The sequence below is a fragment of the Panulirus ornatus genome, chromosome 4 (genome assembly GCF_036320965.1).
Source record: "Panulirus ornatus isolate Po-2019 chromosome 4, ASM3632096v1, whole genome shotgun sequence".
NCBI lineage: Eukaryota > Metazoa > Arthropoda > Malacostraca > Decapoda > Palinuridae > Panulirus > Panulirus ornatus.
In genome coordinates this window covers 50,718,005-50,741,013 of record NC_092227.1, presented here as the reverse complement: position 1 = coordinate 50,741,013, position 23,009 = coordinate 50,718,005, and the positions used below count along the sequence as shown (strand labels likewise).

Here is a 23,009-nt window from a genome sequence, read left to right as displayed (position 1 = left end):
GGAGGTAAACCGGAATGGAGGTGGTAGGGTAGACTGAAGATGCAGGAGGTAAACCGGAATGGAGGTGGTAGGGTAGACTGAAGATGCAGGAGGTAATCCGGAGTGGAAGAAGGGTAAACTAAGCACGCAGGAGGTAAAGTGGAGCGGAGGGAGGGTTAACAGCGAGGGCTAAAATCAGAACAAATCAATGTGTTGTGGTGAGATATTAACACCTGAGGAACTTGCAGATACTTTAGAATTTCAAATGCTCACAGAAAGTTTTGGTTACAACAGTAGAACAAAGAGTCGTGGTGTATGACTGATGAAACCAGCGTAATTGAAAGGGTATTCAGGAAGCTGAGAGTTGAGAAACCAAACGCACCAATTGACTGCGTGTCGAAATACAGCGTGAATAAGAGAGAACTGGTACATGGCTTTCACCATAAAGCAGGAACTCATGATTTAAAAGAGTGGAGATATCCGTGAATTCGTGTGGTTTGTGGTTGATTGGTCTGTAGAGCCAGTCGAGATAATCTGAACGAGTCATGATGATCTGGATGCATGTGAAAAACTGAACGAAAAGCAACAAACGTGTCCACAGCGTCTTGGGAAGCGGGAGATGTGCGCAGATGGTGACACGGGACTATGAGGCTCTGGGAAACTATAACACTCATTGAAGATTAAAGGTGAGCGGCGATGGCTGTCTTCACTGTGAGGCAGGCGACGGCACCTCATGTGTTATGAGTGACAATAGGCAGTAGGAGGGAAACGTATTATATATGCTCTCTTTCTTCTTCCTTTTCTTAGTTTTAGTTTTGTTTTATTTTTTTTGAAGGAAGATTCATTTGCTAAGGCAAGTCGTGTTGAGGGCATAGTGAAGATAGGGCTGTAGTGAAGATGGCTGTAGCCAGACCCATGAGGGTCAAAAGTAAAGCCAATGGTGTCTAGGATGTATTGAAGATTTTAAGTGAGTAATGAAGATATACTTTGTCATGGCCCTTAAGGATCAAGTCAAAGGCCAGTGGTGTTGAGAGTTCAGTGAAGTTGGCCTTTCACCTGATCCGGAAGGATGAAGTAGTGAAGATGCGTTTAGTGGTGTATCATTGCAGAGTGAAGATGGCGGTGAGTAACATAGGGTGGGAGAAATCTGGCATTCCTTCGGGAATGTTAACATTTCTAGTTTGACCATTGGTTCTTAACTAGTTGCTGGGAAGGTATACGTAAACCTGTAGTCTACACTGTCTAACCTATGATCTTTACCTCTTGTAGGAGAAGACGAAAGATTTGATGGACCATCGGGACGACTCGACCTTCAGCTTCGACCCGGAGAAGCTGACCCACGCGAGGCCGCTGGAGAAGAAGAAGCCCAAGAACCGTCGAGTGATCGTGATGCGTCGAGGCGCCGGGATCCTCACCGACAAGTTCGCTATGAGGAAGAAGAAGAAGGACGGCAAGGGCCGGGGGAGCCCTACGTCCGAGGACACCATCAGGGAGCCGTCGGCGCCCCCGACCACGCCACGGCTCGGGAGCGCCCAGCTGGGGGTGTCTGAGGGCCAGCAGTCGCTCTCTCGGCCCGCCTCTCTCGTCATCACTCCCCCACCCTCAGCCTCACCCGCCCCAGCCCAGTCGCCCCACCCCTCGCCCCCGGGGCGCTGTTCGGGCCCCCAGACGGCTGCCCCGGGGGAAGGTGGGGCAACCAGGACGGGAGGGACCACTTCCTGCGACCCTTGCAGCGCCGCCTCTGCCCGCTGCTGTACGTGCCACTGCCACACGAGGCAGCAGCAACAGCAGCAGCAACCAGCTGTGCCCGGCCTGGTGGCCCTCAGGGGCGGCTGTGATGACCCCAGACCTCACTTGCGCCTCGCCAACAACGCTGCCCACCGCCAACCCTCCCTCGACGACTCGGGCGTAGTTGGTGACCACGACGGAGCCGACACCATCTCCATGCACCACGTTCCCAACATCCCACAGGTACTGTGCTGGCCATGTTCATTCTCTCATGACCACCTTAGCTGAGATTCTCATCGTCATCATCAAAGTCGTCATCATTGTCTTCTTACTTCACCTACCTCACCATAGGTACCATCCTTGTTCATGCAGTCATTCTCATCATAACCATCATCATTGTCAACAACACTAATATCCTATAAATCCTCTAACTCCACCTTAGGTGACTAACATTTCTTTTCCCCCTGATGCTTCTCTGAATAATCCTAAGCCTTCTCCCGTTATCTCTTTTCGGACGGTTCGGAAAGCGTTTCTTTATCTGGATACAAGCAATGCTTATGGTCCTGATAGCATCCATCCCTGTCTACTGAAAGAGTGTACCTCTGAACTTGCACCTGTGCTTGCTCGTCTGTTTCGTTTCTGCTTAAAAACCAAAACTTTTCATTCTCCTTGGAAATATGCATTGATACATCTCATCCCAAAGAAGGATGACCGTTCTGACCCCTATAACTATCGTCTTATTGCTTTGACATCTACCCTTCCCACAGTCTGAATCCTTCCTCACCTCCCATATCCTTCAACACCTCGAAAATCACAGTCTTCTCTCTCATTACCAGTATGGCTTCCGTAGGGCGAGACCCACTGGTGATATTCTTTCCTATCTCACTCATCATCCTTGCCCTTGACACATCTAAGGCTTTTGACAGGGTGTGGCATCAGGGTCTCATCTCTAAGCTCCCTTCTTTTAGCTTCCCTCCCTCTTTTGCTCCTTCATATCTCGCTTCCTCTCTGGCCGATCTATCTCTGTGGTTCTTGATGGATCAGCCCCCCCCCCCCCTTTTTTTTTTCTCCATCAACAGCGGTGTCCCTTAAGGCTCTGCCCTGTCCCCTACACACTTCACCTTTTTTCAACGATTTCCTTTCCTCCACAAATAATCATGTACACTCATACGCTGACGACTCGACATCATTTCTGCTCACTCTTCTCTCACTCGATTTGCATCTCTTATTGACACAGCTTCCTCGGTAAGCTCCGACTTGGACAAGATATTTCAGTGGGATACACAAAATTTTGTTTAATGTCTCCAGAACCCAGTTTCTAACCCTCTCTCTATCGAAAACTCCTCACAGCTCCCGTCTCTCCTTTGACGGTTCTGTAACTCCACCTCTTGACTCAAAGAACATATTGGTATTATTGTAACATCAACTCTTTCTTGGAAATCCACATTACAGGAATAGCTAAGTCTGCATCTAAGAAACTGAACGTCCTGTTTGGATGTCGATACTTCTGAACAGTTTCTCCGTTTATACAAGGGATTGATTCGTCCTTATATGGAGTACTGCTCTCTGTAAGCTTACCTGACAGAGTCGAGTCGAAAGCGATCCGACGTGTAAAATGTTTCAGGCTAATTTCCAAACTTGACCCCCGTGTCCGGCGCCGAATTGTTGGTTCTCTTTCACTCTTCTATAGGTATTATTTTGGTTTTTGCTCCCGTGAGCTGAGGAACCACTCTCCCTCCTCTATTCCTATTCGCACACAGGCCTAACGCTCTTGATAGAAAAGTCCTTACTGCTTCTGGTAGCTTTCCTCCCACACCTTACATTCGGAACGCTTTGCTCAAAGAATCTTTATCAACCTTATCATTCACTCTCTTCAGGTCCAATAATGCCGCATACAAACTCCAATGTTTCCCTGTGCATTTCTCACACAATCTTTAGCAAACTCCTGATCCACACTTCCTTTACCACTACTTAAGCCAAATTGTTTCTCCCCAGTCTAATGTTATGCCACCACACACTTAATCATCACTCTCCCGTACTACTTACCTAGTACACTCAAGAAAATTTTGCTTTTCCTGTGTTAGCTAAGACGATGCTGGCAGTTGAATGCCCTAATCAAGGGGATTCAATCAATGCTCAGGGTGCATTAAGAAATTTGTGAAAAAAAAAGAATGTCTCTGAGGGCAAAGATGGGTAAATTTGATGATAAAGTATTTCCGACGGAGTTGCATGGTTACGAAGCATAGGGCCTTAGATAAGCAAGTACGGAAGAGGATAGATGTGCTGGAAATAGATTGTCTGAAGTCGGTGTGGTGGGGAGGGTTGATGGAATAAGAAATGATAGGTTGAGAGAGCGTAAGAGGAGCATATATGAGACAGATGAAGAGGATGAGTTGAAATTGCTTTGACATGTTGAGAGGATATGTAATGATGACTAAGAGGGAAGACATGTCAGAAGTGGAGGTAACAAGGAAGGAAAAGGGAGACATCTAGCAGGAGGTGGAAGGATGGAGTGAGAGACCTTAAAGTGTTTGAGGCCCGATATGCAGGAGGGTGCGAGGCATGCATGGGAGAGAGCGAATTGGAGTGATATAGTCTTAGTGGGCTGAACTAGGGTATGTGAAGTGAAAGGTCTGTGGGTTCTGGTTGAGATAGAATGCTCTGGTTGCATGCATTATACGGCTAAAGAGCGGATGTGAGCGAATGAGGGTGTTCTTCATCTGTTCCTGTGTTGTTTTCTGTGTCGCTTTTCATTGCTCAATAATTTTTCCATAGAGAACATCGTTATTTCGATTATTGATTGCATAGATGATATTCTTACCATCACATCACGGGATATTGACCTCTTCATTCATCATCTTTCCTTTATATTTGCTCCGAGTCCAACAATATCCATGTCCTGACTTGGAGTTGTTATTGTCATCACTCTTGGGTTTAGTACTTAACTCACAGATCCTTAGAAGTTACTTTCATCACCCTCCTCATGTAATCACCTCATCCCGACTCTGCATGAATTTATTTGAAAGTTAAAACTCGTAAGCCTCATAGAAGAACCCGACCTATACGTTCACTCTGAAGCTTTTGACTCGCAGATCCTCATGTATGTCTCATGTATGATCTAGCCTGTATGTTTGAGCAAAGGACTTATCCTCGCGAATTCTCATACAAGAACGACAGTAACTCAAAGCCTAACGTCATTCACAACACACACACACACACACACACACACACACACACACACACACACACACACACACACACACACACACCTTCATTCGTATGCCTTCCCACACGCGTATCCCTCGGGTCCAGTTGGTTAAACCCACTGATGATGAATCTCCCCACACCCATACTAAAGCCCACACCCTCACCTACACCAACACCCACACCCTCAACAGCACCTATGATCTCGTCCTAACACCTGACTAACCTTCGTTTTCCCCAAGACCAACACTAACCTTCACCCGTCCCCCAAGAATACTGACGAACCATCCCCCTCCCCAGGAACACTGACGAACCATCCCCCTCCCCTAGAACACTGACGAGCCTTCCCCCTCCCCAAGAACACTGACGAACCATCCCCCTCCCCAAGAATACTGACGAACCATCCCCCTCCCCAAGAATACTGACGAGCCTTCCCCCTCCCCAAGAATACTGACGAACCATCCCCCTCCCCAAGAATACTGACGAGCCTTCCCCCTCCCCAAGAACACTGGCGAACCATCCCCCTCCCCAAGAATACTGACGAGCCTTCCCCCTCCCCAGAACATTGACTAACCTACCCCATTCCCAAGAACACTAACTAACCTCCCCCTCCCCAAGAACATTGACTAACCTCCCCCCTCCCCAAGAACACTGCTGAGTAACCTTCCCCCTCCCCAAGAACACTGTACACTAACCACCTAAGATGCTTCGTCCTCACAAATGGTCGATGATCCATCTCCTTAAATTACCCCTACCCACCGTTACCACCTACCCCAGCACACACTATCACCAACCTACCCCAGCACACACTACCGCCCACCTACCCCAGCACACACTACCGCCCACCTACCCCAGCACACACTACCGCCCACCTACCCCAGCACACACTACCACCCACCTACCCCAGCACACACTACCGCCCACCTACCCTAGTACACGCTGCCACACACCTACCCCAGCACACACTACCGCCCACCTACCCCAGCACACACTACCGCCCACCTACCCCAGCACACTCTACCACTCACCTACCCCAGCACACACTACCACCCACCTACCCCAGCACACACTACCACCCACCTACCCCAGCACACACTACCGCCCACCTACCCTAGTACACGCTGCCACACACCTACCCCAGCACACACTACCACCTACCTGCTCCAGCACACACTACCACCCACCTACCCCAGCACACACTACCACCCACCTACCCCAGCACACACTACCACCTACCTACCCCAGCACACGCTACCACCCACCTACCCCAGCACACCCTACCACCCACCTACCCCAGCACACACTACCACCCACCTACCCCAGCACACACTACCACCCACCTACCCCAGCACACACTACCACCCACCTACCCCAGCACACACTACCACCCACCTACCCCAGCACACACTATCATAACCTACCCCAGCACACACTACCGCCCACCTACCCCAGCACACACTACCACCCACCTACCCCAGCACACACTACCACCCACCTACCCCAGCACACACTACCACCCACCTACCCCAGCACACACTACCACCTGCCTGCTCCAGCACACACTACCACCCACCTACCCCAGCACACACTACCACCCACCTACCCCAGCACACACTACCACCCACCTACCCCAGCACACACTACCACCCACCTACCCCAGCACACACTACCACACACCTACCCCAACACACACTACCACCCACCTACCCTGGCATACGCTGCCACCCACCTACCCCAGCACACGCTACCACCCACCTACCCCAGCACACCCTACCACACACCTACCCCAACACACACTACCACCCACCTACCCCAGCACACACTACCATCCACCTACCCCAGCACACACTACCACTTACCTACACCAGCATACGCTGCCACCCACCTACCCCATCATACACTACCACCCACCTACCCCAGCACACACTATCACCTACCTACCCCAGCACACATTTCAACCCACCTACCCCAGCACACGCTACCACCTACCAATCCCAGCACTAACCACCACCTACCCCAGCACACACTACCGCCTACCTACCCCTGCACACACTACCACCCACCTACCCCAACACACTACCACCCACCTACCCCAGCACACTTTACCACCCACCTATCCCCGCACACACTACCACCCACCAACTCCAGCACACAGTACCGCCCACGTACCCCAGCACACTCCTGCCCACCTACCTTAGCACAAACTACTGCCCACCTACCTCAGCACACACGACCGCTCACTTACCCGAGCACACACTACCACCCATCTACCCAGCACACACTAACTCCCACCTACTCCAGCACACACTTCCGCCCACCTACCTCAGCACACACTACCGCCTACCTATACCAGCACACACTACCACCCACCTCCTCCAGCACACACTACCACCCACCTACGCCAGTACACACTACCACTTACCTACTCCAGCACACACTACCACCCACCCACCCCAGCACACACTAACCACCCACCTACCCCAGCACGTCCTAACCACCGCCTACCCCAGTACACACTGCCACCCACCTGCCCAAGCACATACTGCCACCCACCTACCCCAGCACACACTACCACCCACCCACTCCAGCACACACTGCCACCCACCTACTCCAGCACACACTGCCACCCACCTACCTCAGCACACACTAACACCCACCTACTCCAGCACACACTACCGCCCACCTACCCCAGCTCACACTACCGCCCACCTACCCCAGCTCACACTACCGCCCATCTATCCTAACTCACACTACCACCCACATACCCCAGCACACACTAACACCCACCTTTCCCAGCACTAACCACCCACCTACCCTTGCACACACTACCACCCACCTACCCCAGCACACGCCACAACCCACCTACCCCAGCACACACTACCACCCACCTAACCCAGCACACACTACCACCTACCTACCCCAGCACACACTACCACCTACCTACCCCAGCATTAATCACCACCTACCCCAGCACACACTACCACCTACGTACCCCAGCACACACTACCACCCACCTACCCCAGCACTAACCACCCACCTACCCCAGCACACACTACCACCACCTACTCCAGCTCACACTACCACCCACCTACCCCAGCACACACTACCACCTACGTACCCCAGGTCACACTACAATCCACCAACCCCAGCACACACTACCACCTGCCTACCCTAGAACACACTACCACCTACGTACCCCAGGTTACACTACCACCCACTTACCCCAGCACACACTACCACCTGCCTACCCTAGAACACACTACCACCTACGTACCCCAGGTTACACTACCACCCACTTACCCCAGCACACACTACCACCTGCCTACCCTAGAACACAGTACCACCCACCCTCCTACCCCTCACACTCATTTTAACACCCCAGTCTGATACCCCAATGCTGTTACCCCAGCTGGCCCCCTCACCTTCGTCTAAGGCCTCCCCTCCTCCTCCTCCTCCTCCTCCTCCTCCTCCTCCTCCTCCTCCTCCTCCTCCCCTGCAGCGTGTGAGTGTGATTCTCACGTCCCCAGGAAAAATGCGAAGTCGCTGAGAAATACAGAGAGGGTAAGGCCTGGCTGCGTTGCTGGGTAATCTTCCTGAAAGCCTTTATTGTATCCACCTTGGCCACGTACGAAAGACGCAACGCTGAACCTGACGAATGGCAATCGTTAATCCCCCCCGACGTGTACGAAGCCGCCCACACGATGCCCACCTGTGACGAGGATTATAGTTATACTGAACCCTTGACATCTCATGCCGTGTGTACGAGACGCGAAAGAAAGGAAGGAAAAAGCGTGGAGTTTTTCGAGTTATGGATGACTCTGGCCTGAGTCTTACACAGCAGCACTTAGCCCTGTGTTAAGCCAATCTTGGCAGTGTTTTGGTCGTGATGAAGAAAAGAAAGTTGTTTCAGGCCAGATGATGATGATGTGTCGCGTGATACTTTCCATTCACATGTACTTCCTTAACTCCTCGTATTGTACTGTCCTCGTCAATACATTCCCCCGTCTTACTGAACTACCACGACCCGAGCCTAACCTACCGTTGCACCTGCCATATTGTACTTCCCTGCACCACGATTATTATGCCAAATATACTGCCCCACCCCCCGACCCCATGACACCTGCCCAGACGTACTTCCCTCACAGCGTAATGGTTTCCCTTTGTGAACTTTCCTGCCGCGCAATATCTGTTCAGCGGTATTTTCTTACCAACTTTCGTGTTCCTTGATGTTTGGTGAAATGTATTTCTGTGTTTGTTGATTTTTCCCTTAAACAAGCAGGCGACCCATGAAAGTAACTACTTTCATGACGTCCGCGAAAAGTTCTGAGAAACTCTTCTCTCCACTTCGATGTGAACATCGAACTGGGCAGTTGGCCACATCTCGAGTGGAAAGAGAAGCAATATCGAGGTGTGGCTCCCCTGTTATAACCACTAGTAGCGTACTCCCCCACCCTTCAACACCTGCCTTAGGTGCACTTCTCTACCCTGCCAAATAGCCTAATATTATTCCCGACTTCAAGAAGACAATGATATATTTCCACGCACCATTGTTCTCTTCTATGGCTATCTATATTTTCCTCGCTTGTATACTATTCAAGTGTCCTCTTGCCTCAAGATCCGCGACCCCTGTGAGGGTTACTTCCCTCTCCACGAGTCTTGCTTAATGAACGTGTCTCACCCATGAAGTTCCTTCATTATCTACACTTGACGACAGCTGCGTTGAGCTTAACGATCGTGGCGATGGGGTCGACAACAGCTGACGTGGGCTTCATGTTTCTCACACAGGACTCGGGCTGTCCCTGTACATAGGTCAACAGTCCCTGTACAGAGGTCAAAAGTCCCTGATGAGGACTCGACAGTCCCTGCACAGGAATCGACAGTCCCTGTACAGGACTCGACAGTCCCTGTAAAGGAATCGACCGTAGCGTCGAGCACGACATCCAGCGTTAGACGGAACGCTAGAGGTCACTTCCTGTGTCCTACCGACGGGGATGTGTCACTGGGACCTGGTGAAGACCCCCGATGGACACTAGACTGAGCGCTGTTCCTGATACCTTAGCGACATCCTGCTGGACGGGGATGTTTTTGACAATATCCACGTTGGAGCTAAAGACAGACCTGTTGGATGTGACCAGAGCACCAGCTGGCTTGACGATAGTACCAGTGGACTCGACGATAGCACCAGTGGACTTAAGGATAATAGCAGTGTGCTTGACGACAGCAACAGTGGATTTAACGATATTACCACTGAATTCGACGATAGCACCACTGAAGTAAACGATATAACCGCGGGACCTCAAGACAGAATCCTTGGAATTTACGATAACACCACAGGGCTTGGCGATAGCACTCGTGAACATGCCGATAGTACCACTGGACTTGATGATAGCACCACTAGACCTGATAGCGTCAGTGATCTTAAAGATAGCACCACTGGACTCGAAGATAGCAGCACAAGGCCTAGCAATTGCACCACTGGACCTAACCATTGCACTACTGGGCTTGACGATAGCACCCCCTGGACTTATCACCCATTATACCACTGGACTTAATGATAGCACCAGTGAACTCTACCACCACTGGACATAACGATTTCACAGCTGGCATTGACGATAACCTTGAGTGAGATGAATTAAAGTATGTCAATTATCAACTTGATTTCTCTCTTGGACTTCGTAAGTGTCAACATGTTAGACTTGGTGATGGCTGCTGAAGACGTTCCTGTCTCCAACTGTACAGTACGTCCGTGTGCATGACTGAAGGGTACTCGTTGTAAGACGCGATGGTAATCTTGGGATATTCTTGAATATTGCACTGGGGTTGACGTCAGCCTTGCTGGAGGACGGCCAGGTTGGAATTTACGACAACCTTTATTGTTTAATTAAAGCAGACTTACAGTCGCTAGTGACCACAGCAAACGTCATGGCTGAGCTTTATACAGTAGCTGAAGACCTCGATATATTTAGGGTTTTATGGCGTTGGGCTTAACGTAGACCATTGTGGTAGTGAGGAGACCCTTGCTGGTGTAACTTGTGTTGTTTTGAGTAGACGGCACGAGAGATGGGTTTAGATGGTTACCATCTAACTCGTTCACAAGTTATGATTGTTTGAGGACAAGCTGGTTCACCATATGTGGATTTCTCTCTATGATTTTCTTTCTTTTATTGTGCTAGGTTTATGATCTTTCTGTTCTCGTATCTTGCCTATTCTTTTTAACTTTTTGGACTCCCAAAATTATTTTGCATCCTTTCTCTTGAGTTTATTTCTCGATTTTGTAAATTTCCCTTTTTTCTTCTTTGTTTCGTTTTGCCAATGGACGTTGGTCTACAGGGCCACTGAGGGCACCATGACATTTAATGGGGAGAAGTTTCAGGCCCTTCGTTACGGGGTGGACTGAAGAGATCAAGTCACTGATTGAAAGCAAGATCCACTCAGGCCTCACCGTAATGACAAAGGAAAAAACGAGATCTCGTGATTACTTAAGGGGTCCTTCTTGACGACGGGCATAACAAGGAAACCATTACGTTGGGCTAGACGCTGAGAATCTTCGAAACAAGGGAAGCACGACCATTGATGAGGAAGATGTTCATATTCCCTTTGCTCTCACTTCTCGAATACTGTTGTTTGTCAACGTCATCTAAAACCAGCGAAATTCCTCAGCTAGATAGTGTTAAAAGAAGACCTTTAACAAGGATCGATCCATGCAAAAGTTTTAGCCACGGGGAGGTCCAACTGTATTCGCTGCGTCATAGAATGAAGCAGAAAACGTAGGAAGTACTGACCCCAACCTACGATCCCACACCCGAGATGAGGAAGGAGGGAGATAATTGAGAATAACAAGGTAAAACCGAGGCTCCACAGCTTCCCAAACCACAACGATTGACTTTTTGAGTTTTGCCCAGAGAGCGGCGCTCCAACCCATCCTGTGGGCGATGCCGCAAGAGAAGATACAGAATACACAGTGACTGGACCTCGCTGAGTGGAACAGAGGGACAACAAGAGACGAGGGTCAATAGGTCGTCACGCTGCTTCTGGAGAACTGAGTGAAACAACAATGGACAGAGGAGGGAATTAATCTAGGTACTTCAGAGTGCACCTAGCTAGCCACCCGTGCGACTGGCATGAGGCTGCGTTAATTAATATTCTTCAGAAGGTTATACTTCGACTCGGGAAGCTTGGCAGCAGAACTACACTCACACGAGACTAGAAGCAAGCTTCCCTAAACTTGGTACTTGTATAGTGTTACTTCATCACTCGAACCAGGTTTGTTTTTTCACCGCCGCCACTCTACTTCGTTTATTCTCCACATATTCTCTTCATTGGCGTCTGTTGTCTTATTTATCTTTGGTGTTTCTACTTTCATCCCTGTTTTCCTCTCTCTTGGTTCTTTATCTTCCATTTTAATTGCCACTTGTTGTTCATATTTACCTCTCAATACCTTGTTCATATTTTCATTTTTCTGTGCATTCTCATCCGGCTGACTCTCTGTTCTTTTCCATTGCTCTCTTCAGTCATTCCCTCTTCTCTGTACGTACTCTTACCCCGTTGTTTACTCTCATTTTCTTCTTTCCTCTCGTATTCCTCACCCGTTGTCTGCTTTGTTTACCTTCTCTCTGTCATAATTTTTGGACAGATATTTTGGGTCAGTGCTTGATTTGAGTCGCTCGTTCATTCATGCTGTTCTTGATTCTCTTTTTTCACTATATTCTTTTCACTTTTGTCTTGTTCACTTGACCCATTGTTTCTCTACAAGTCTTTTCGTAACTTCTTCTTGGGCTTTTCACATAACACTTTTTCCATACATACCCGACTGAAAACAAAAAGGCATTTCTTAGCGTGGAACCCACCGCCCAGTTCGTCTGGAAACAACTTGCAGATGAAACTAGTTAACGTTCCGTATCTTAATATAAGTCTTTTAACAGAATGGTTAAGTTGTCTCTTTCCAAGTGTTTGTGGATGATTAATGACTTTAAGCAGGACAGTTTTTAGGAATTGATTATCTTTTTTCTATATATATATATATATATATATATATATATATATATATATATATATATATATATATATACTTAATTGCCTTTCCCGTTTTCCCATTTTAATAGGGGAACTTTAGGAACAGAGGAACAACGACGTCATTTGCATAGATCGATAGTTGTGTGTGTGTCATGTATAAAGTACCTAATCCAAAGAGTCCCACCCCACAACCAGGCCCCACAGACTACTGGGTGGTAGGGTACACACGTATCGCCATTCAGGTTTCGATCCTTTTCAGTATAAGTATTTCAAAGGTAGTATTTCGCTTTGGAGCTTCTTTGGAACAAGGTTTCTCATTTTACTGCCAGATGAAACTATTATGTTGACACGAATCTTCATCAGAAACAAAGGAAACGGCCAATTACACATGTTCTTAGACAAAGTATATATGTTCTTACGACCAATTACACATGTTCTTAGACAAAGTATATATGTTCTTACGACCAATTACACATGTTCTTAGACAAAGTATATATGTTCTTACGACCAATTACACATGTTCTTAAGACCATGTATATGGAATGCTGAAATACACTTTGTTTAAACGGAAAGTACGCTGTAGTAATTACAACCCCGTTAGTGTCGTCATAATCCGTTGATACCGTTAAACGGTCTTTTGCCTCATGAAAACCCCCTCCCAGAACCACACCACATAACGTCGAGCCCCTGTTTAATATGGAGATATCTTCGTTTACATGTGTCTCATCTCCTTTCATTCTCATGTTGTCCGTTTCTGATTCTTCGGTAAACGTTTCCCATCTTGTGTGTGTGTGTGTGTGTGTAATCCTTCTTGCATGTTTTTCTTCCTTGGTTACACCGAGGATTGCCCGCTCCTGCCGCCTCCCACCTCACTATCCTGTCATTGTTTGTCCTACGCTCCCCACTTGCCTGCGTCTCTCATTATGCACGTCTCTCTCTCTCTCTCTCTCTCTCTCTCTCTCTCTCTCTCTCTCTCTCTCTCTCTCTCTCTCTCTCTCTCTCTCTCTCTCTCTCTCTCTCTCAGTGAGGCAGCACTAGCGTGGCTCTCAAGTTTCCTTCCTTAGCCTACTAGGTTCCTACCTTTATACCTCACATATTTGATGCTTGTTGGCATTCTGTGCGCGCGCGCACACACACACACACACGACACTGGTCAATGCGTACTCACTTGACCCTTTATTCTCGACTTAATGTTGCCAAGGTGCGCTACATGCTGACCTGCCCTCTGGCAAAATATGGTCGTGGCTGCTCGTAGGTAGACATGTGTCACTAAGTTTCTGTTTCTGTCAGTTTCGTTGTCTTTATCTCTGTCCCTATCTAAACATGCTTGTCTGTTACTGTTTTTCTCTCTATCTTATTCTCTGTCTGTACCTGTTTCTCTCTTTACCTCTCTCTCTCTCTCTCTCTCTCTCTCTCTCTCTCTCTCTCTCTCTCTCTCTCTCTCTCTCTCTCTCTCTTTCTCTCTATCTATCTATCTATCTATCTATCTATCTATCTATCTCTTCCTCCCTTCTTCATCCTCCTCATCCCGTCACTCACTTTCCTTCTCCCTCTCTTCCTCATTCAGAATCTAGATATTATTCAGCCAGCATTTTCAAGTACACACATCTCCCTAATTAAACTTCAGGCCAGATTCTTACCGCAGTGAAATGCAGTTCAGATTGAGCGAGAGGGAGGGATGGGTCATGATGGATAGGTATATATATATATATATATATATATATATATATATATAGAGAGAGAGAGAGAGAGAGAGAGAGAGAGAGAGAGAGAGAGAGAGAGAGAGAGAGAGAGAGAGAGAGAGAGGTGTACTTTCTCAGTAATAACGCCACAAGGGAACTAGTGATGCAGAAAAGTTACTTAACTAATGAAAAGCTTTTGAATCAGAAAGTACCAAGTGAGTCGGAAAACACTGAGTGGGTCAGGGAACACCAAGCGAGTCGTGTAACACCTTGTGAGTCAGGGAACAGCGAGTGAGTCAGGGAATACCTAGTGGGTCAGAGAACAGTTAGTAGATGAGACAGCGACTCACAAGTCAGGGAAAAGAACCACTTGGTCAGGAATAGTTAGTAAGCCATGGAATAACTTGTGGCTTTCATGGTAGCTATTGAGTATGCAGCAGGTAGTGAGGCAAGGAGGAGTTAGTGAGGCGGGGAAGAGCATCTGGTTTAAGGAACAGTTTATGGTACATGGTATAGCTAGTGGGAATGGAACAGTTCATGGTGCATGGTATAGCTGGTGGGAGAGGAATAGTTCGTTGTACGTGGTGCTGCTCACGAGAAAGGAACAATTCGTGGGACAGAGAGTGCGTGGGAAAGAGGATAATTAGTGTCATACGGAACAACTACTTAGAGTCGGAATAGTTGATGGACAAGGAAGAGATCGTGGAATAAAGATCGATCAATGGGACAGGAAACAGCTCCAAGGGTAGGAAGAACTTGTGGAACAGAGAACAGCTCATGGGACGGGTAGAAATGATGGAAAAGAGAACAGTTATTAGCTTAAGGACTAGTTTGGTACGATAAAGAACAGCGCATGGAACAGAAGCCAGCCTGCTGGACAAGAAACAGCTGTTGAGGAAGGGAACGACAGGTAGGACGAGGAACACCTGGTAGGCTCAGAAATGGCCAGTAGATCACGAAACAACCAGTGGTTCAAGGAACTGTGTTGAAGGAACGACTACTAATGGAACAGTTAGAGTGTGTGTGTGTGTGTGTGTGTGTTTTGGGGGGGGGGGGGGGAGAGAATAAGGAGCAGGTAATGGTTTAAGAAGCACGTGAGGGTTAAGGACCAGGTAGTGGGTCAAGAGGCAGATGAGATGAAGCAACAGGTAGTGGGGTAAGGAACAGCTAGGGTGTCATTGAACAAAAGATAAAATGTTGTTGTCACTTGACTCCGACTGGGGACATGATAATGAGGGCGAGAAATAGGGAGAGGAAATCAACGGATACACTTAGGTGACCCGTTGAGCACGACGGCACGACCCTCGAGCACGACGGTACGACCTTTTAACATAGACACACGACCCTTGAGCACAACGGTACGACCTTTTAACACGATGACACACGACCCTCGAGCACGACGGTACGACCTTTCAGCACGATGACACACGACCCTTGAGCACGACGGTACGACCTTTTAACACGATGACACACCACTCTTGAGCACGACGGTACGACTTATTAACATGGTGACACACGACCCTTGAGCAGGACGGTACGACATTTGAATATGATGTCTCCTGTTAACGGCCAGACCCTTGTGGTTTAGGTGAAAGACCATGGAATCATACCCAGGGATGGTACCGTCGATCTTAAGGTTCACACTGTCGTGCTGAAAGATCGTACCGTCATGCTGAAATATCGTGCTGAAAGGTCGTACCGTCGTGCTGAAATATCGTGCTGAAAGATCGTACCGTCGTGCTGAAATATCGTGCTGAAAGGTCGTACCGTCGTGCTGAAATAACGTAACGTCGTGCTGAAAGGTGGTGCCGTCGTGCCAAAAGGGTCGAACCGTCGTGCTGAAATATCGTACCGTCATGCTGAAAGGTCGTACCGTCGTGCTCAAGACGTCAAGAGACCAGACACAGCACAGCAAAAACGCGCTAGATGACTGGCCTGTGAGGAAGGTTGGAAAGAAACAGACAGAACAAAGGTCACCCAAGATCACGCTCCTTCGGTAAAGAGATATGTAGATTTAATCCCATTCCCAGAAGGATTGAAATTCATAATCAGTGTTAAGGTGTCGAGAGTTCTGGTGACGCGCTGCTAAATATGCTAATATCAAAGTTTGTGATAACTATACGACACGAAACACATTATGTGAGAGAGATCGTTTCTCGAGTTTTCCTTGGACAGGATTTGCATTCTGGCTTCTTCCATGTGCATCTTGATTAGTTAGCTCATGTTATTTGCTTATGGCATTCCCCTGTGGTAAGAGAAGCCTGCGGAGCTTCGTGTTTGTAATTACCTCTTTGAATTGTACTGGGAAAGAGTTCTGCATTCCTGGGCCTCGTTTCTTGAACTTTCTCTACCATCAACCAGTCCTTGAAACCTCTGCATGCTGCCTTCATGTACAGTTTCATCATTTAGTGTATGACCTTCGTACGCTACTCGTAATTTCATATTATGGCCTCTGACTGTTCTCCCCTTAGTATCGTTCTGAGAACAGTTCACTGTTGACTTCATCGAACATATTTAAAAACTTACAGGTTGTGATCAGGTTACCCTTCAGTCTTCTCTCTTCCAATATAGTCAGATATAAGGCCGTATACTTCAGCTCTTAATTCTGGTACCGTCTTTGCTGCTTCCTCTGGACCCTGTCTATTTGTTCTTTGCGCTTATTTTAATTTCGGTGACCAAATTTGACGCCTACTCTAGTTTTAACCTAATGTAGGTTATGAGTGGCTTCCCAGCACATCCTTACCCTTCTACTTGAATGATAATCTAATATTGGTTCGCAGACAGTTTCTCTCCTTTGCTAGTATCTTAATGTGGGACTTTGGGGACAGGTTAGGGATGACGTCAACATAGATTTCTGCAGCTTATGTCTTGTTAGATAATATCCTCTGTGAGGCCTTCATTCACTGACCCATCCTCATTACATGTAACCTGGTCGAACCTCACCAACCTTTTCTCAGGGAACAGTTGTCTTTTCGAGTCCCCTTGTTAGATTATGCGATCTTCCTTGCTTTATACTTCCCTCATGAGCTTTACATCATCTGCAAACATATGCAAGTACGAGTCCATGCCTTCAGGCAAGTCAGTTACATAGATCAAGAATAATAGTCCCAGAACTGAACACTGTGGCGTTCCGTCGGTAACCTCGAGCCATTTCGTTTGTGTTGTGATGATGTGTTTGTATGTAAGCGCATATTTTTCTTTCATAATTTCCAAATCATATGCACGAGATGTGAGGGTAAGGGGGCTTACGCTTTTTTTATGTTGAAGGCTCCAATCACGGAGAAAAGTCCATATCAAGGCCGGGCCTTAATTGTGATACAGAGAATGATGAAACGAAAAAGACAAGGGAAAGTATTTACGAATTTTCGAGGAAGTGAAAAACCTGTCTTTTGAAATGTTCCAGGTCATGGTTACTGGGAAAGACATGAGAAGGTAAAGAGTTCCAAAGCTTCGACGTGTAGGGAAAGAAGCAGGTATCAAAAGGGCCCACGCTTGAGTTGCCGATGGCCACACAATAATCATGTGACGCAGCAGCTTGCCGAGTCTAGCTGGTGGTGTGGGCACACAAGCAGCCAGCCCTCGGGAGCAGAAACCAAAGTAATACCTACAGAAGAGGGAAAGTGAACCAACATTGCGGCGTAGGGCAAGGGGGTCAAGCTTACAAGTTAGCCTGGGACAGTTTATAAATCGGACCGCTTTTGATTCGACTCCGTCAAGTAAGGATGCAGAGCTAGAACCACCCCAAATGTGAGAGCAGTACTCCATACAAGGACGAATCAGTCCCCTGTATAAACGGAGCAACTGTTCCGAAGAGAAGTGTGGTTATTCAAACAGGACACCCAGTTTCTTAGAAGCAGACTTGTCTATTCCCGGAATGTGAGGTTTCCAAGAAAGAGTTGATGTTAGAGTAATGCCAAGAATGTTCATTGAGTCAAGAGGTGAAATTACAGAACCGTCAAAGGAGAAACGAGAGTTGTGAGAAATTAGGTCTTGGAGGCAATAAACTTAACAATATTTTGTGTACCCCACTGAGATATCCTGTCTGAGTCTGAGTTTATTGAGGAAGCTGTGCCAAGACGAGATGCAGATCGAGTGAGAGAAGAGGAGAAGAGTTGAAGGATGTGGATGAATGCAGTGTTGAGTCGTCAGCGTATGAGTGCATTGGATTATTTGTGGAGGAGCGGAAATCGCTCATGGTGTCGCGTCTCTTAGTACCTCACTTTCATTATAAATGTCGTATTGATACGCCAGTGGTTAGTTGATTCACGTTATCCTCCTTACTCTGTTCGATTTTCCTCTCACCCTGTCGCTGTAGAAGTGTTTTCACATGTCCTTCCTGACTCCATATTGTCAGTGATTTCATCACGAGATGTGTAACTTGGCTGCTTTTCCTTGCCTCTTCCAAGGCTTCCCAACCCACATCTCCCTCGTGGAGTCCATTAAAGAACTTAATTGTTAAAGTGTCCGGCCGCCAGCCTCCCTCGTCTTAATGTGGGTGCATGTAGATGTACTCACCTCCTCTGGAGTCCGTGCAACCCTAGTTCAAATACCGTTATTGGTACAGTGGTGAGCCTAGTTTCTCTCTCTCTCTCTCTCTCTCTCTCTCTCTCTCTCTCTCTCTCTCTCTCTCTCTCTCTCTCTCTCTCTCTCACACACACACACACACACACACACACACACACACACACACACCATTTGAGCACGACGGTACGTTCCTTGAGCGCTACGGTACAACCCCATAAGCACGACGGGACGGTCCCTGAGTGCTGCGGTACTACCAGGCCATCATACTTGAGAGTCGTAACATGCCTGCAGCTCGTGTAGAAGACGTTACAACCACAACACTACAAACTCATGCTACACATTCAGATTTAAATCTGTTATGAATGTTGTTTGTGATCTTGTGGCTGTAACCAAGAGCGAAGCTAATGAGACGTTTTAACCATAAAATTAGCATATCAACGGGAGATATTAACACCAGACTTATAAACAATAACAAAAAAAATAATGTATAAAAAGGCAGTAAAACTACATTGACTTCAAAGTATACTTTCCAAAGAATATTATAAAAATGCAAAATCACAATGTGTGTTACCTGCTGGAAAAATCGTTGCATTACCCCATTGGATGTGTAGGCATACGTGGGACGTGTAGCAGCCGCTGAATGAAAGGATCTAGAACGAACAGGATAGAAAACGATCGACAGAGTTGAAGGGGGGGAACTCATTAAGAGATATGCAAGAAATTCAAAATTTTGATAGTGAAAGTAAGGCAGATGTAGATAACAGGATATATTACCTAGGAACCCATGGTAGTACTCAATAATAGTGCACAAAATAATAGAAAGTATTAAAGCAAGGAACATAGAGCAAAGTGAAAATGAAAGTAGGGGGAAACGAAAGAGATGAAACAGAGAGAAATTACATGAAATACAGGAAAACGTACTGTACAAGACGTGTTTGTAAATTCACCGTTGAGTGTACAGGTAAACAAACATCCATCATTGTGTATCGAGAAACGCTTCAATTTAGAATCGTTGATGCATAAGGGTGTGGTAATCCCAAAATATATATTGTAATTATGACAGACATCACAAATACAAGTGGTTATCAAGGATTGAAATTTATTTTGTACTATTACACAACAACATTGTGGATGAAGCGAGAATGTAGTAGATTCAGCACCCAACAGGAACAGTGTGCAGACGATTAATGATAGAAGTGAACACGATCAAAAAAAAAGCGGGAAACATGATAATCAAGGCGTCTGCTCTGCTGCTGCCGGTCACTGGTGGTAAGGCTATAGTGTCTATCCCTGGTGGTGAGACTGTAAACACTGAAAACATTTTAAACTTGTATTTCAGTTTCTCGTATATCTTGACATCTTCCTTTAAATAACACTCTTCCCTCTGAATCCCTTAATCTTATTAGCTGTTTTTCAACTGACAATTTAATCCTAATGAATTTATGGTCAAGCTTGGCATCGTCTCCTGCTGTGTCCACCATATTTTCATCAAAGTTTCTTCGTTCCATCGTTCGTATCCTACTACACTCGTCCCTTGCTTGCTTATTCCTGTCACAAATATTGGCTTGGTGGGATGTTGCCTGTATTTTCGTCAAAGCTCAGCTTCTTCACTTTTCTTCACATAGTGTATTGAACCAACCTTTACCCCTAGCTCTGTGTGTAAGGTTAAAGGCACTCGATTCCCTAATGCTTCCTTGTGAATATCACAGAACCTCTCTCTCTCTCTCTCTCTCTCTCTCTCTCTCTCTCTCTCTCTCTCTCTCTCTCTCTCTCTCTCTCTCTCTCTCTCTCTCTCTCTCTCACCACATTGCCCTATTCCCTGATTACTGAACTCCGTTCCCCGTACTATCTTACACAATGAAACTATTAAGTTTTATATACTTTCCACGACTATATCACCTCATTGTATGAGGATTCATTGCTGCTGTTGTCATGTTCTCATTTACCACGTAATCCAACATTACATGCGTGTGTGCGTGTTACGCGAAGAGAGTTTTAAATTTGTGTTGCCTTCGTCTTTATTCATATGTATGTATGCACATATACACACACCCAGCTTAAGCCAGGTGTAGGAGTGTGTGTGTTTCTGTAGAATCCAGTCATGTGTTTCGTCTAACTTGAATTAGCGTCTGTCTGTCTATATTCGTCCTGTGGGTGTGTGTGTGTGTGTGTGTGTGTGTGTGTGTGTGTGTGTGTGTGTGTGGAATAATATGAGTATGTAGACATGTGTGTGTCAGGGATAATGTATGTACACATTTATGGTGGCGTCTGTATATGTGACCAGGAGTCGTGTATTGATTTTTGTCACTCACCCAGACACTGTCCTGTCACACTACAGTTACTATCACGCTACTGACTAGTCACTGTCCAGTCACTACTCCGTCACTGTCGCACAACACACCTGCCAACAACTCATCAACGGCCTGTCACTCTCCTGCCACTAGCCAGTCACTGTCCCGTCACGCCATGTCACTCTCCCGTCACTAGCCAGTCACTGTCCCGTCACGCCATGTCATTCTCCCGTCACTAGCCAGTCACTAGCCCACAACAGAACCCATTCTGTCCAGTTTTCATCCTATAAGGGACCTGTCACTGACCTGTCACTTTCCCTCCCACTGACCCGCCAGTGTCTGCCGACAACACCGCCTCCCTAACGCTCCAGCGTTGCCGAGGGAGAGAGTGCCCACCTCACTCACACACTTCTCACTTGGCTCTCTCTCTCTCCCCTAACAGGAGGGCGTGGGTAAAGCAGAGCAGACGCTGTACGCCCGCAGGAAGTGTAACGGCGTGAGTCCCTCGTCTCCCGCCGCCCTCTCTGCCTCCTCCCAGCACATCGTCGTCGTCGAGGGTGAGTACTGCCTCCAACCCCACCAACGTCTTGGTGTACCTCCCTGAGGTCTACCTCCACCCACGTCTTGGTTTACCTCCCTAAGGTCTACCTCCACCCACGTCTTGGTTTACCTCCCTGAGGTCTACCTCCACCCACGTCTTGGTTTACCTCCCTGAGGTCTACCTCCACCCACGTCTTGGTTTACCTCCCTGAGGTCTACCTCCACCCACGTCTTGGTTTACCTCCCTGTAGTTGTAGTGTACTCCTGTAATGTACTCTACCTCCTTGTGGTTGTAGTGTACTCCTGTAATGTACTCTACCTCCCTGTGGTTGTAGTGTACTTCTGTAATGTACTCTACCTCCTTGTGGTTGTTGTGTACTTCTGTGGTGTACTCTACCTCCCTGTGGTTGTGGTGTACTCCTGTAATGTACTGTACCTCCTTGTGGTTGTAGTATACTCCTGTGGTGTCCTCTACTTCCATGTGGTTGTAGTGTACCCCTTTGGTGTATTCTGCCTCCCTGTCGTTGTAATGTACTCCTTTAATGTACTCTACCTCCCTGTCGCTGTAGTTATTCTACCTCCCTGTCGTTGTAATGTACTCCTTTAATGTACTCTACCTCCCTGTCGTTGTAGTGTACTCTACCTCCCTGTGGTTTTACTGTACCACAAATGGTTTATTGTGCCTCTCTTTGGTCGAGAGAGAGAGAGAGAGAGAGAGAGAGAGAGAGAGAGAGAGAGAGAGAGAGAGAGAGAGAGAGAGGTTACTCAACTGTGACCTCTAGACTGAATAGTTTTAGTACAGTGAGGTTAAGCAACTTGTTCGTGCTGGCCGTGGGAGCCTCCTGTCACCACTCCAACAGCTTGACCCCTTGTGCACGACGGTTTGCGGCCCTTGAGTGCGTCGGTCTACCGCCCTTGAATGCAGTCTGCTGCCCTTGAGTGCGGCGGTCTACGGTCTATGAGTTAGGCAGTTTACGGCCCTTGAGTAGGGCGATCTGCAGCCCTTGAGTGGGGCGGTCTACGGCCATTGAGTTAGGCAGTTTACGGC

At 47.4% G+C, this 23,009-nt stretch overlaps 1 protein-coding gene across 8 annotated transcripts in view; it reads left to right on the top strand.

Moving 5' to 3' along the window:
• The window catches only part of LOC139766161 (sodium channel protein 1 brain-like), a 940,735-nt gene that overhangs the window by 569,423 nt on the left and 348,303 nt on the right, over nucleotides 1–23,009 (top strand). For all 8 annotated transcript variants that reach the window (XM_071694448.1, XM_071694434.1, XM_071694479.1 and 5 more), the window contains 2 exons: nucleotides 1,249–1,950; nucleotides 21,864–21,978. In XM_071694448.1, the coding sequence (XP_071550549.1) occupies nucleotides 1,249–1,950; nucleotides 21,864–21,978 (817 nt within the window). The remainder of the gene's footprint in view (nucleotides 1–1,248; nucleotides 1,951–21,863; nucleotides 21,979–23,009) is intronic.